The sequence below is a fragment of the Camellia sinensis genome, chromosome 2 (assembly GCF_055761805.1).
Source record: "Camellia sinensis isolate YWXY chromosome 2, ASM5576180v1, whole genome shotgun sequence".
In the NCBI taxonomy this organism is placed as follows: domain Eukaryota; kingdom Viridiplantae; phylum Streptophyta; class Magnoliopsida; order Ericales; family Theaceae; genus Camellia; species Camellia sinensis.
The window spans coordinates 171549381-171564064 of NC_138962.1; the positions used below are offsets into that span (position 1 = coordinate 171549381).

General features: G+C 32.8%; 1 protein-coding gene across 1 annotated transcript; it reads right to left on the reverse strand.

The window, feature by feature from the left end:
- Nucleotides 1–4323: 4323 nt before the first annotated feature.
- On the reverse strand, nucleotides 4324–6608 carry LOC114256220 (hypothetical protein At1g04090). Its single transcript, XM_028195827.2, has 2 exons — nucleotides 6069–6608; nucleotides 4324–5965 (listed from the first exon to the last, which is right to left on the reverse strand). The coding sequence occupies exons 1-2, from the start codon at nucleotides 6268–6270 to the stop codon at nucleotides 4425–4427; spliced, it is 1743 nt and encodes a 580-aa protein (XP_028051628.2). The 5' UTR covers nucleotides 6271–6608; the 3' UTR covers nucleotides 4324–4424.
- Between the last annotated feature and the right edge of the window lie 8076 nt (nucleotides 6609–14684).

Sequence of the window (14684 nt, forward strand, 5' to 3'; positions counted from 1 at the left end):
ATAATGAATTTTCAATAATTTCGTAAAATAGTTATTTGATATTCTTTTGTAAAATGTTTTATTTGTACAAATATCTTAACAAAATACATAAAATGTACCTCTATTCAATGGAAAATGGCTCATACACCCACTGGGGGTCGACCCCCAGTGAGGTGGCAGTCCATAATTGGACCAAAAAAAAACTGTTTTTTTTTTTTTTTTTTTTTTTTTTTTTTTTGAATTTCGGCCAGTGGGGGCGCGACACCTCACTGGGGGTGCGACCCCCACTGGGGGTATGCAGCAGGATTGCTATTCAATAGCCTCAAGTCTCTTAATTTAAAATTCCCCCATCCAAATAAATCTCAAGATTCCTTCCACATCATTATTTATTCAATCAGGTTTTAATTGGGATAATAATCATATATGATTGACTCAAAAGGTACAATTTAGGTTGTGTTTATATCATAAATTTAGATAGAAATTTATAAATAAAAAAATAGATAAAATGTAATTAAATTTTATTTACATTTTACCTTTTTTTTTATTTTTTTTAAATCTCTTCTTAAATTAATGATTTAAACACAACATCGCAAGCAAAAAAAAAAAAAAAAAAAGTTAAAAAGTAAATAAGTGAAAGCTTGCATTGCTTTGCCGTATTCCCATTTTTTCTTTTTTTCCTTTTTGTTTGCTAGGTGAGTTTAACTTTATTTATTTATTTTTATTTTTTTTTCGCTTTCATTTCTTTTTTCATTCTTCACTTCCTCTTCCATTTTTCTTTGTTTTTGTTTTTACATCTCTCAATTATTTTCTCATCATCTCTATAAAAATAAATAAATAAATAAAAATTTAGGTAACGTTTGATAGAGTTTTATAAATATGATTTAAGAATAGAGTTGTATTTTGAGTTTACAAGTTTTAGAATTATAATTTGAGTATGAAAATTTTGTTTTGTAAATGAGTTTTGAATTTAATGGGGGAATTTTTGATGTAATATATGATATTTGATATGAAAACTTACAATTCATAACCGAACACACAACTCAAAATTTATTCAAAACTCATAAATTTTTTAAAAAAGTTTCAAATTTTTTTTTAATTTAAAATATAAAAAATAAGAGGTGCCAATTGTTAAAACAAGAGGTGCCAATTATTTTCTCATCCATTAGTTCTGAAAAAACAATGTGCAAATGAACTAAAAGAGTAAGAGCATTTTCAATGGTTGTTGCTATATTGTCATTGTTATTGTTATAATTTGGCAATGAATAGTATTATTTTGTCAAATTATAGCAATGGTGCTCCAATGGTCATTTGCTATTTTGACAAATTCTAACCAACTTTGCCTCTAAATTTGTAGGTGTTGTTTGGATAAAGGTTTTTTTGTGATTTTTTTTTGTGACTTTTTTAACTGTTTGTAAAAAAAATTATATATTTATATTATTCTCGACTAGACAAATATAAAAAATGAAAAAAAATTGAAAAATTGGAAAAATAAATAAATAAATAAATTTTATCTTTTTATTGCCTTCATTTGAAAAAATATATTTATTTTCTCATTATACTTTATTGAAAAAATTAAATTATACTAAACTATTTTGCTACATTATACATTGCAAAAATAATATTACATTCTTTTGTAAAAAATACTCAAAAATACAAAAACAAATATGAAATTTCATTACAAAATAAAAATATGAGGATCACTTGACGAAAATTTCATTACATTATCTCGTAATTATTCATCAGGAGGCACGAGGAAATAGTAATTTGGGCTGCTAACATTTGAGGACCACTAGGCGAAAATATCATTTTTTCGCATTGTGTAATACGTTTTCGTCTGAGGGTTCAAATAAGAAATGTCCGTAATCATTATCATATATTCTTTCTTTTTCATCTCATGTTCTTGTCTTCTGATCTCAAAGTCATGTTTTTTCATCTCAAGTTCTTTCATCTCCTGCAATGCTTGAATCCTTTTTTCTTCTCTTTCATCTTTTTTCTTTTCCTTCTCAGCAAGGTATTGGTTAAATGTGTCCAATTGTGTGCTCATTTTTTGAACTTCAGCTTGAACGACTTGATTTTTCCAAAATAATTGTTTTGCAGCTTTCCTACCCATAGGCCTTTTAGCTTTTGCAGAGACACTGCCCTCACCAACAGTTGGATTGTTACCAACACTTAGACTGGTGTTATCTTCAAGAGAAATGCAGTTATCTATAGGGGAATCGTGGGCTGAATTAGGAGAAAACGGTGTATGTATCATTGACTTCACTGTGTTCGTAGATGTTACATCTTGTCACCTAATATTACTTTGCAAGATTGGCCAACAATGTTCAAAAGCAAAATGTTTGTTTTTATCTTGATGGTATAACAGTTTTGCTTGAAACATCTATATCAATATAATATTAAATTAATTAATTAGTTAATTTTTATAGAAGACAAAATGAAAAAACTAACATAATAAATAAAAATGAAATCTTACTATATCAACTTGTGATGCCCCACTTGGATGTAGATTTTCGACTTGCGCTAGACACCCACGAAATTTGTTGCAACATTTCATGATTACACCCCTTCGAGATGAGATAGACACTTGTGTTCTTGAGTGATCATTCTGCAGCGAGCAAAAATTTTCAAAAATTCCTTCCCAAAAATAAACATGCGATTGCGAATTTCCAACAATTGGATCTTCAATAATGTGACACCAAGCTCTACAAATAGCCACATTTTCTTAAGTAGTGAATGATTTTCCTCTTTTTATTTTTAATGAACCTTCCATACTGATTGTATAAAAAACAAAAAATAAAAATATAATTGACACAAAATATTTTGTTATGAATTGAAATTGGTAAAATAAGGTAACCGTATTTATACACTACAAAAAAATGATTTTTTTTTTTTTTTTTTTCTAGCCGTTTAATTTATAGTCGTTGGTGTCTTGAATTGTTTGGAAAACTAGCCCTTTTTTTACTTCCATATTTACATAAAGCCGTTGGGCTCATGTCACACATTCCAAGATACTACTCTCACCGTTGGATCTTTATATCCAACGGTTGATATCAAAATCTAGAGTCCTCTTCCTCTCTCTCACACATACCATTGCAAAGTTTGTCTTCCTATCTATCTCTCATGCATCTCTATCTGTCTTTCTATCTCTTCATTGTAAAGTCTGTCTTCCTCACTCTCACCTTCTTTCTCTCACCAATCTAGTTTCGTTCACCGATCTCTCTCCCCCGTCTGGTTTGAATCATCGATCTATCTCCATTGATCTAGTTTCAGTCACTGATCTCTCTCCACCGTCTGGTTTTAGTCACCGATCTCTCTATATCTCTTGATCGATTAAACCGTCTCTCTCTCTATATATATAGATATATCTCTTTCCGTCTCTCTCTGTACCTCTCTCGATCTCCATCGATGAAGCTGAAGCTTGGTTTCGGTCACCGATCTATATCTCTTTCCATCTCTCTCTGTCAGTCTCCATCGATTCAACCATCTTTCTCTATATCTCTTTCCGTCTCTCTCTCTATATATATATATCTCTCTTTCAGTCACAGATCACCGATGACCTCTCGGTTTCAGTCACCGATCATCGATCAACTCAAGGTTTCAGTCACTGATCAAGACTCTTGGTTTCAGTCACCGATCAAGGTATGATATATTTATTTTTTATTTTTTTTAATATCAATCTATTAGAGTAAAAATCAAATCTTTCAGATCCTAATGAAGATATCTGAGAATCGATTTTTAGATGTTATTCTGAGAATAATTTTGATTTTATTGAATGTTGTTGATTTAGTGGAATGTTGTTGATTTAGTGAATTTCTGTTTAAAAAAAAATTTGTTGTAAAAAAATTTTGTGAATTTCTGTTTAAAAAAAATTGTCGTAAAAAAAATTGTGAATTTCGCAAATGAAAAATTGTTCTGTTTTTGTTTGAGTTTTTCTACAAACGGATGAGAAAAGGAGGGAGGAAATAAAGAAAATCAGTTGGTTTGGGGTGAGCTGGCAAATTTGCCATTTGCCAAAGTTGTTGTCATACTTGGCAATAGGTTTGGCATTTGCCATTTTTAACAGCTGCTATATCTCACCATTGGAGAACCCTTTCTCCTCAAAGTTGCTATATTACAGCTTTGGCAGCTGTTATATCTCACCATTAGAGATGCTCTAACAAAATAGCTTTTACCTAACTTATCTTTTTTCTTTAATTTTTTTTCCCTCTATAAATGTTAAACCAAATTTAAACACAACCTAAGGAAATTACAAAATAAATATGATCAAATTATATGGTTGTAGTTATCAGATCAACATAATTTTTTAATAAAAAATCTACTGACATAGAAATAGAAGATGAGCAATTCTATCAAAATGGGTCATGTAACGAGCTCACCTGATTAGATTGATTATATATCGAGTTCATACAACTGAAGAGAATCTGGTCTCTTTTTCACAAATGGAATCAAACATTTTCATCTCCATTCCAATTATTTTTCATCTCGGGACCAGTTGGCCCTTCCTCACCTAACACCTCTCTAGGAAGCCCTCTAACGATCTTTTCAAACTTGGCTTTCAGAAACCCTGGTATCAATTTTTCAACCTTCTTGAGTTCACCATCAATGCTATAGTCAAGTTTAGGACCCCATTCCCTGGCATAGTTCAACCATGGCAGTTCAACCACCTCTGAACCCAAGTACTCAGCTCCAACAACCAAGTACTTTGACCCAGTGTCAAAGACCATTTTACCCTTGCCTGTCTCCATTTTTATACCTATTCCCCCATTCCCTTGCAACACAACTCCTGCCTTTGGGCTCATAGCATGACTGTGCAATGCTGCATAGGCCACTAGTTTGTTCCCACTTTGGAACTCAAGATTTGGTGCATCAACCCATACCCCTGCACCATGCTGTGAAAAGTATACACTTTTGAGCTCACCATTGAAATTGCTTATTCTTAGTGTCACATGTTCCCAATCACCAACATGCTCGCCAATCTTACCTAATGAGACATTGATTATCCCAACTTTAGCCTTTGATGGCCCATTGAATGGGCAAAAAACCCACATAGCAATGTCGGTGAATGTCGTGCCAAGCACCGGTTTGACATGTAAATAAACCCCTGCATCTTGTAAATCCCCTTTCTTGACCTGTTCTTTGGCTGCTTGATCGACCGGGAGGTCGATCCAGTAGGCACCGTCATTCGAACCACCTTGGGGGAGGTTTGAGCCGGTGGGTTCAATTGCAACAGGATTGGATTCATCCCCTTTTGTGTATAGCAATGCCCCATTTTGGAAAAACCAACTCACTGAAGAGGGAAGGTATTGCTCATCAGGGTGAAAGTAAATCACTGGAGAGTAAGCTTGAACCAATGCTTGAATTTGACTCAAGTTAGGCATTGAAGTCAAATTACCATTGACATTCTTCAAACAGGTTATGGGCATTGTGTTATTCACACCATTATGAGCTACAAAAGTACCTGCAGACAAGCCTAGAGCTCCAATTCCTCTATTTGTTGGTCTTAAACCGTAAAAACTCAACCCATTCGCATCCTCTCCCCAAATGAATGCGTCGGTTTCGCAGACATCGGTGAAATCTGAGCGAACACACCTGATTTTATCGGGCGAAGGCTTGTCAGGCGAACTCGTGATGACATGACCGACCGCTTTATAACCGTCAGGTGGTATTGGCAGCCAGATATAGGCATTTCCATCTTGGTTGATTTTTGAGGACTCACTGCTCCAAACAAGAGTGTAGTTAATTGGAGGCCTTAGGGCTTCACCTATGACATCTTTTGCGGCCACAACAGATCCAAATAGAGGTGAATTGTTGGGTTGGCCATAGAATCCAAGCGTAAAGAACCCTTCAGGGATTGAAGATGGCTCGAAAAACGTTGCGCCGAGACCCTCCGGTCCGCCTTCATGGGTTGCCCAAATTTGAGTGAAAGATGTTATTTGACATAGTTCTAGTCCTCCTAGATCTATGGTTCCACTTGCAAAACCTTCACCTATAATTGAAAATTTGAAACAAAATTAAAAATAAAAATAAAAATCAACACAATATATGTATAGAAAATCATACAAAGATAAAGAAGATGATTATAGTGGTACCTGGTGGCCAATTGGGAATTGGAGAAGGAAGCTTGAAGAGGGTTTGGATAGGCAAAGGGTTATCTTCAGTTTTCTTAGTGATGATGATTGGAGAAGAAGACAGATTCATAGAATTAGTCATTGAATAAGAGATGATGAAAAGGGAGTAGAGAAGTTGGAAAACAAACAACATGGTAGTATGAAAAGGGCTTATAATCACCATTTCAGCAAACTCAATGCTTCAAATGTTTCTATACCATATTGCTATGCTCAATATCAATAATTTGATGTTCTTTTTGTTTTTGTTTAGTACTTTAGGCCACAGTAGAAATCAACTTTTGTATTGGTCCACTTTAATAAATAAAGAAAATGAAGTGATGAAAGAGACGGTTTAAATAGGAATTTGGGAGACTGGTGGAGTGACACCTGTGAATGGTTGATTAGCTCCTCAAATGGGAATCAAAAAAGAAACGTATGTTCTGTTCTGTCTTTAACTAACAATCCTACGGATACGGACAAAAAAAAAATGTATTAAAAAATCTGAATAGAAAATAAAAGTTATGGTTCATATTTATTTGAAAAAATAGGTTATAAGTTGTTATGGGTATATATCCATTAAGTTCAGTGATTGTTTTGTATTATTTATAAGGATGTGATTAATAAAATGAGCCATGATTCGGACTCCCAGTACGAAGGCACCCCAGTATTCCCACCTCCACGGGGGGCTGGCAATGAAAAAAAAAGAAAAAAAAACAGTTTTTGACCAATGGAAGGAGACCCCTAACACCTCCACTGAGGTCCAACTCATTTTCGTAATAAAATATATTAGTAAGAAGAAAAAATCATTTTGAAGGATTTTTATTTTTTCCTTTGTATTGTTACTCTCACATATTATTGTCAGTCGCTGACCCTCATCAACTACTCACTGAAGCATCATCAAAATCTCGTAAAATTTATGGAAGAGTCCATTGAAAAGTCGCCGACATTAGAGGCCAGCGAGGATCGATAGTAATGATATAAATACATAGATTGACAAATAGGTTGAGAAATAGATCGATAAAGGACAGGAGGTTATTACTGTGCGTTCAATTTTAGATTTTATGGACTTATTTTTATAATTTAAATTATTCATTTTGTAAGGTTTATTAATTATTTCATATCTATCAAAATTATATTTATCGCGTGTCAATAATTATGTGATCGGATTGTATATTTTTTATGTTATTTCTCAAAAAAAAAAAAATTTATTGTTTATTTTTTTTATTATAAATGTAATTCGATCAGATAATTATTAATGTCCGATTAATATGATGTTTTATATACATGAGATACTCAATAAACCTTAAATTTTGAAAGAGGTTAAAAGTCACTTTTTAAATTTTAACTCATTTTTTTTCATAAAAAATTAAAAAAAATCAAAAAATAATTGTTAATCATTTTTTCAAAACACTCCTAAAGTGAAATGGTTATCTTAAATATCAAAATTATTTATATTTGTTTTATATTTTATTTTGTGAGCCTTATCTTGAGTTCACAATAATGATTCGAATTATTCATATTGTAGGTCTAACAGTAAAAATAAATTGTGCAAAAATTCAATTTTATCAAATATTATTAACAAATGAACAATTTATATATATATATATATATATATAAATGGACAACCAAAAAACTTTTTATTTTATAAAATAGAATGCAATACATTCATTTATTCATTAATAACCAATATGGCTGATTTTTTATACATATAATTTTCATTACAAAATTTATGAGAATAATAATTTAAATTATTATTGTGGGTCTAAAATGATACCTATAAAAATTGATGGAGAGATTGATAAAATTTTCCTTTGGATTCTAGCAATCACTAAATAAATAAATAAATTCATTTATTAATTGGGTATCTATGAATAGCAAATGCTCTGTTTGAAAGAGTTTTGAAAATGTATTTTTACTTTTTAATTTTTGTGTCATGTTTGGTTACTGTTTTTAAAAATTAATTTCACATTCACTTTTAAAAATTCTATTGAAGGCGGAAAATTTTGGGATAATTGGTCGTCCTTCCGGATGTCCGGTCAGTTGATCAATACAGTGCAATATATATATATATATATATATTTACAATTGGCACTTGTAATTTTTTATATTTCAAATAAAAAAAATTCCTGTATTTTTAAATTTTTTTATGAGTTTTGAATAGAATTTTGGGTTGTGTGTTTGGTTATGAGTTGTAAGTTTTTGTATCAAATATCATATGTTACATCAAAAAATTCTCACTCAATCCAAAATTCTTTTTAAAACTTATTCACTAAACAAATTTTTCACATTCAAATCATAATTTTAAAACTTACAAACTCAAAATATAACGCCTATTCTCAAATTATATTTTGAAAATTCTACGAAATGCAATTAAAATTCCTTTGCATTATAGCAATCACAACAAAAGAAAAAAGGGTTCACTTTAATTGGCTAGGGGTAGGTTTTCAAAAGCAAAAAAGAAGGGGGTTGTTGGAGATAAGAAATGATAGGACCAAAATATTGCACTGTAGACCAATTTGGACTGTCATTTATTCAGGAATTTAAGAAAGAATTTGAAAAATATATAAAATTAAGTGATATATATATATATATATATATTATTTATATTACACTGTCATTTGTTGTTAAAATCTTTTTTTAAATTCTTAAATCAAGCACTATTTTAAGGGTTCGTTTGGGAAGGGAGGATTTGGAATTTTTTTGACTAAAATAATCATAAAAAAATAAAAAATAAAATAAATTTTTTAGCTCAATGAGACAAAACATCACATTCAACTCATAATCATTATATTCTATCTCACAAAAAATCAAAAAAGCAAAAAGTCCTTCCCAAACGAGACTTTTTAGTCCTAGGCTAAAATAATCAAAAAGTCAAAAAGTCAAAAAGTTAACCCACTTTCCAAACGAATCCTAAGTGAGAAATGCACATATGACAATAATAGACTCTTGATGTAACGGCCTCGTTTGGGAATAGACTATTTTAGTAACTTTTTAGTTTTTTTAGGCTAAAATAAGATATAAAAAAATTAGTATGTTTAGAATAACTTTTTAATATTTTACGAAAAGATATACAAAAAGTAGCAAGAAATTTTTTTTTTGACTTTTTAGTATAAATTTTTAATTTATTAATTTTTTAATAACTTTTTAACTTTTAAGTTATAACAAACACTTGCCAGACTAGGCCGTAATGTGTTCAAAAGTCAAAAATTTTGCAACCCAATAATGTGCTCACAGTGAATTAGAGCTTGTTTGGGAAGAAAAAATCTTAGGTTTTTTTGATTAAATAGTTAAAAAAAATAAAATAAATTTTTTAGTCTAATAAGACAAAATATCACATTCAACTCATAATCATTACATTTTTTCTCTCACAAAAATAAAAAAAAAAAAAACTCAAAAATCCATCACCTCAAATTAAAATAATTAACAGCCAACTCACATCCAAATCAACCCTTCACAGAACAAGTATTGCAAGATTCAGAAAATTCCAAATGCCTTTGGTGTTCACAGAACAATTTAATAATGAAAATGAAGCTTCAAGAAGTATATATTGTTCTGTTGTGTCTTTAACTAACAATCCGAAAAATAGGGAAAACAATGCAGAAAAAGAAAAAGAAAAAGCTCCACACCTTTTTCTGTATTTAATTATTCAATAATATTTGGGAACTGTTATTTGAGAGCTCTAATAGTGAATCCCATATGCTGATGTGTTGTTTTAACATATTTTTATTTTTTTTATACTTTTTTTATTTGACACTTCACTAGAACTCATATTAAAACTCTAACACTAAAATTCTCTCTCACTTCCCTTAATTATTTACTCTGCTTCAACAGACCCACAAATGATAAGATGCAAAAAGAATGTGTCTAGAAAACCTTTTCTCATCAAGTCACTCCGAAACGAGTGGAAATATAATTTTACTCCTTAAATCTTCACAAATTTTTTAATTTGGTTTTTAGATTTTGTATAATATCAATTCATTTCTTAAATTTTTGTTATTTGATCAATTTAACTCATACTATCACATTCTTTTTATAATAAAACAGAACTTGTTGCCGTAACACCAAACTTTATTTAGAATTCCATCTTACCTCTTAAACTATACTTTGAAAATCAATTAGCCCACCCCCAAATATTAAAAAAATATATCTATATTTAATATTTAATTAATAATTTCTTATCTCTAAATTTTTTATAAAAAATTAAATTTTAAATACAAAAAATTGAGTATTAATCCTGTTGAGTATACTTTAGACAATAATTAAATTTTAAATTTTTTTTCCCACTCAATTTTGAAATTACTATTACTCAATCAATTCTTTTGAAATTAATTTGGAAAATAAATTAGTTACAATTGTGCAAACGCATACACATAAAGTAAGTAGTTAAGAAATTTTCGGCTCAATATGTTTCTTCATAATTGACTCGAGATAATTTGAGACCTATGAAACACATGTACCAGTATGAGTATTGGTAGTTGTACGATATAGGTACGTCGATACGGTAAAATCTAAAAAAGTAAGTTACGGGTACCGTTTAATATGTTTGTAAAAAAATATTTATTTTTAATTTGGAGTAATATAAAAATAGATTAAATGGTTTAATTTGTTAAGATCCAACATACAGCTAACATTTAAGGCCAAAAGAATGGCTATAAGATAAATTAAAATTAAATGTCATTATATTAAATAACTTGTTGGTTTGGAGTGTACTAAAAAAGTGCACTTTTTGTCTTTTTACGAAAAGATGTGCAGAAAAGTAGAGAGGTGATGTGATGGAAAAAAGATAAAAAGATAAAAAGATGGATTATATAGTAGATGCCAAACAAGGCTTTAATTTTAAAATCATGCTAAGTATAACAATTCTAATATACACCCGAGCCGTTCATTGTTTTGGATCTGAGATTCTTTGTCTTGATGGTTGCTCATGTCTTCTTTCGTCTCATTCCTTGTTGAGTTGGGTTATTGGAGTGTCTTGGTTACGTTTGAAACAGATTGGGGAGTTAGTTTTTCAAAACAGTTGCTACCCAATTTTTGGCTTGCTCGCTCAAGTAAACTTTGAGAACTTTCATTACTTTTGCAGGTTTGCAAAACTATTAAAAGTATAGCATTCCTCGCTCGAGCAGTGTTTCTTGCGCTTGAGCGGTCTTGGCTCAAGTGGTTTTTCTTGCACTTAAGCGGTGTTTTGGAACTCTCAGTACTTTTGTAGGCCTACAAAGTACTGGGAGGTGGTATTCTTCGCTCGAGCGGTCACTTTGTTCGCTCAAGTGGTCTCACTTGTTGTGTCTGGTCGCTCGAGCGACCATTCCTGCGCTCGAGCGATCTGCGCGTATGTAAGTTCTGAAAAGTCACTTTTTGAGTCATTCTCTCTCTCTCTCTCTCTCTCTCTCTCTAAACATTCTAAAATCTCATATTTCCTCCCTCTCTCTCTAGAAAACATTTTTAAACCTCAAATAAACCTTGATCTAGTGGTTTTTCAACCCTTGTCCTTTGGAGAACAAGGTAGAGCACGCCAAAATTTGATCGGAACAAAATTCATTTTCGGCTTCGTCGAGTTTCAACCTTTGTTCTTCTTGATTTTTGTCTTTGAGGTAGGGATTTCTCCGCACTTTAATACGGTTTTTAACTCGGCTATTTGTTTTTTTAAAGAAATCTTGATATTGAGAATTTTTAGATAAAAATTTAGGGTTTTGATTTTGAAATCAAAAGAAGGGTTTTTAAATGAATTCTTAAAAATGGTTGTGGAATTGAGAATATGGTTGAGTTGTGATAAAATGGTAGATTTTATCCTTAGAGTTGATTTATAAAGAAAAAGGGATTTTGCCCTAAAATATGAATAATTGATTTTGTAAAGAGGAAATGGAAATAATGTTGGATTTTATGAGATTGGAATGATGATGATGATGATGATGATGATGATGATGGTGGTGGTGGTGGTGGTGGAGTTGGATATGCATTATCACTCCCATCTTGAAATTTTGGAAAGGTTATCTTTATTGGAAATTATCTATCTGTTTAGAGATATCTGTTTTGGGCTATCGGTGGAGGATAGCTATGATTGTTGTAGAAATTGCATGAGAATTAGGAGAATTGAAACTAATTTATCATCCATTTGCATTGAGCATCGAGCATACTTAACACATTGAAAATGTATATTATTTTGAAAAAAAATGGGTGAATACCTTGGTGAATCTGTGTAAGGGGCGTGGTTGTAGTATTATTGCTGGCCTGTGTATCCTTGGTGAAAGTCTAGAAACCCGTGTGGTTAAGTGCCGAGCCTTTCGGTTATTACCGGTAAAAATGACAATTGGTAATGCTTGTATAGTCTACTTGCAGACACGTACCTAGAGATTCCCAATGCTGTATCCACTATCCTGTTTTCTATTGTAAAGGAATTGATTTCATGAATTGTGTTATAAATTCGGCATTGCATGGTTTTTGAAAGAGATATAAAATCTTTTGACATAAGCATTGCATATACATTCACCTTATAGCGTTGTTAAGATTCATACACTGTGATAGAGTATCTCTACTAAGTTTTGGCTCACCCTATGTGGAAAACCATTTTTAGGTGCTGATGATATGCTTCCGCCAAGGCCGTAGCTTGGGAGGACTTAGAGCCAAGAGCTTTTTTTGTTATAGTTGTAATTATTTTTGTTCAAGCCTAGAGTTTTATTTGTATTGAGTTTCAAACTCACTTTTGTTGTAACCAAGTATCGTCTTGGAAAGTTGTAGCCAATAGGGCATTACTTTATTTGTTTAACTTTTATTTCATATTGTTTACTTATGGCAAATGCTATAAATTCAGGGTTAAAACTTATGAATGTATAACTGCATATGTTACCTTTTGTACAACGGAAACATGTAAATGGAAGGATACTATGTTCAGAATTGTGGTGTTATTTAATAATTGTCATTGGATGAATTATTGTTATATTTTCAGGACATTATAACTTGGTATCAGAACTATCGGGTTTGAATACTTTGCGATCGTGGAATGTGATTTTTACCACAATGGGTTATCTCACTAGTTAAAATTAGAAATAACCTGGTATTCTATGTGATAACATGCTTATGTGACCAAGTGGGTATGAAATTTAATTTCTAAGATATTGCTTGGGTCTACAAGTGTCTAGAAGTCCTATTAGAAGAGCAGTTGATCACTGTTATTTCTAACTGGAACTCTAGTGACGTCGCGGGACGATCATTATCTAGAAAGGTAATTCATATATGTTTATATGACTACGTGCTTATGTAGAATGAATTAATTGTTGTCCACCGCATTAGGACATGAGTGAGTGAGTTTCGATACACTTATAAATGTGCTAATATCTTGTGTTACCTTAATTAGGATGTTAGGACGTGGACATAGTGGTGGTAGGCATGGTAGGCCTAGACGACAAGAAGTGCCATTACCGAATGATATTTTGGCATTGGAGGAAGGGGTTGGTCGGGCCAACGTGGCCAAATCAGTTGGTTAGCAGGCCATGGATGCTTTAGCTCGATAAATGGCCAGAGCTTTGCGGGAATTTATGGACATTCTCAGAGCTAAGAATCAAGTCCAGGACCATGTTGTTGAGACAGGGCCGTCATTTTTTAAGAAGAGTTCTTCCGGTCTAATCCGGATGAACTTTTGGGGGATCCAAAGGAGCCACTAAAGGCGGATGAATGGCTAGAGTAGATGGTAAAGATGTTCGAGATGCTTGGCATCAAGGACGACGTGTTGAGAGTGACCTTGGCATCCTTCCAACTGAAGGAAGATGCGGGTCAGTGGTGGAAGTACGAGCGTGGGCGCATTGGGGTGACTTGGGAGGCCTTTGTCAACGCCTTCTAGGACAAGTTCTTACCTCCTACTACTAGGGAGAAGTTGAGAGATCAATTTATGAATCTCAAGCAGCTTAACACATCAGTGGTCGAGTTTGATGCTGCCTTTACCAGTTTGTCGAGGTATGCATTGAAACTTGTAATGACAGAGGAACGTTATTACATTGAGTTCGAGAAGAGATTGAGGACCGAGCTCCTTTAAAAGTGGTTGGGTCTATAATTCGGAACTATGGACGTCTTGTGGAGGTGGCGGCTTATCTTGAGACTGTGATTTAGTCGGAGGAAGAGTGGATAAGGGGCTTTAGACAGAGGAGTCAAGAGGTTCAGGGGGAGACTCGGGTAACAAGAGGCAGAAGGGTTCCACCCTACAGTAGTCCTAGGGAGCACAGTCTAGATCTAATTTTCCTATACCGAGTTATGGGTCAGGAAGAGGTGGTCAGAGAGGGATCACTTGCTTTAAGTGTGGTCAGCTGGGCTACAAGTCCTTAGTTTGCTCGTAGAGAGAAGGAGGGCAACAGTTTGCACTGTCTGCGGCTCGTTCTCAGAGCCAGAATCAGAGGAGAGGGCAGTCGCCTACCTGTTATCAGTGTGGGCAATCAGGGCATGTGAGAAGATTTTGCCTTCAGTCGAGTGGCATATCTAGTGCGTCTGGTTCAAGGTAGACACAAGGCCATCAGCTTACACCATTTGCATAGGCCTCGAGGGCCAATTAGGGAGCCTCTTCGGCTCCATCAATGTATCAGACTTATGCTCCGAGGGGTGAGTAGGTAAAGTAAA

Excerpts from the sequence above, each read along its gene's own strand:
- LOC114256220 (XM_028195827.2), bottom strand. The coding sequence starts at position 6,270 with ATGGTGATTATAAGCCCTTTTCATACTACCATGTTGTTTGTTTTCCAA. Across the intron at positions 5,966-6,068 it reads AATTCCCAATTGGCCACCAG|GTGAAGGTTTTGCAAGTGGA; the intron begins GTACCACTATAA and ends TTTCAATTATAG.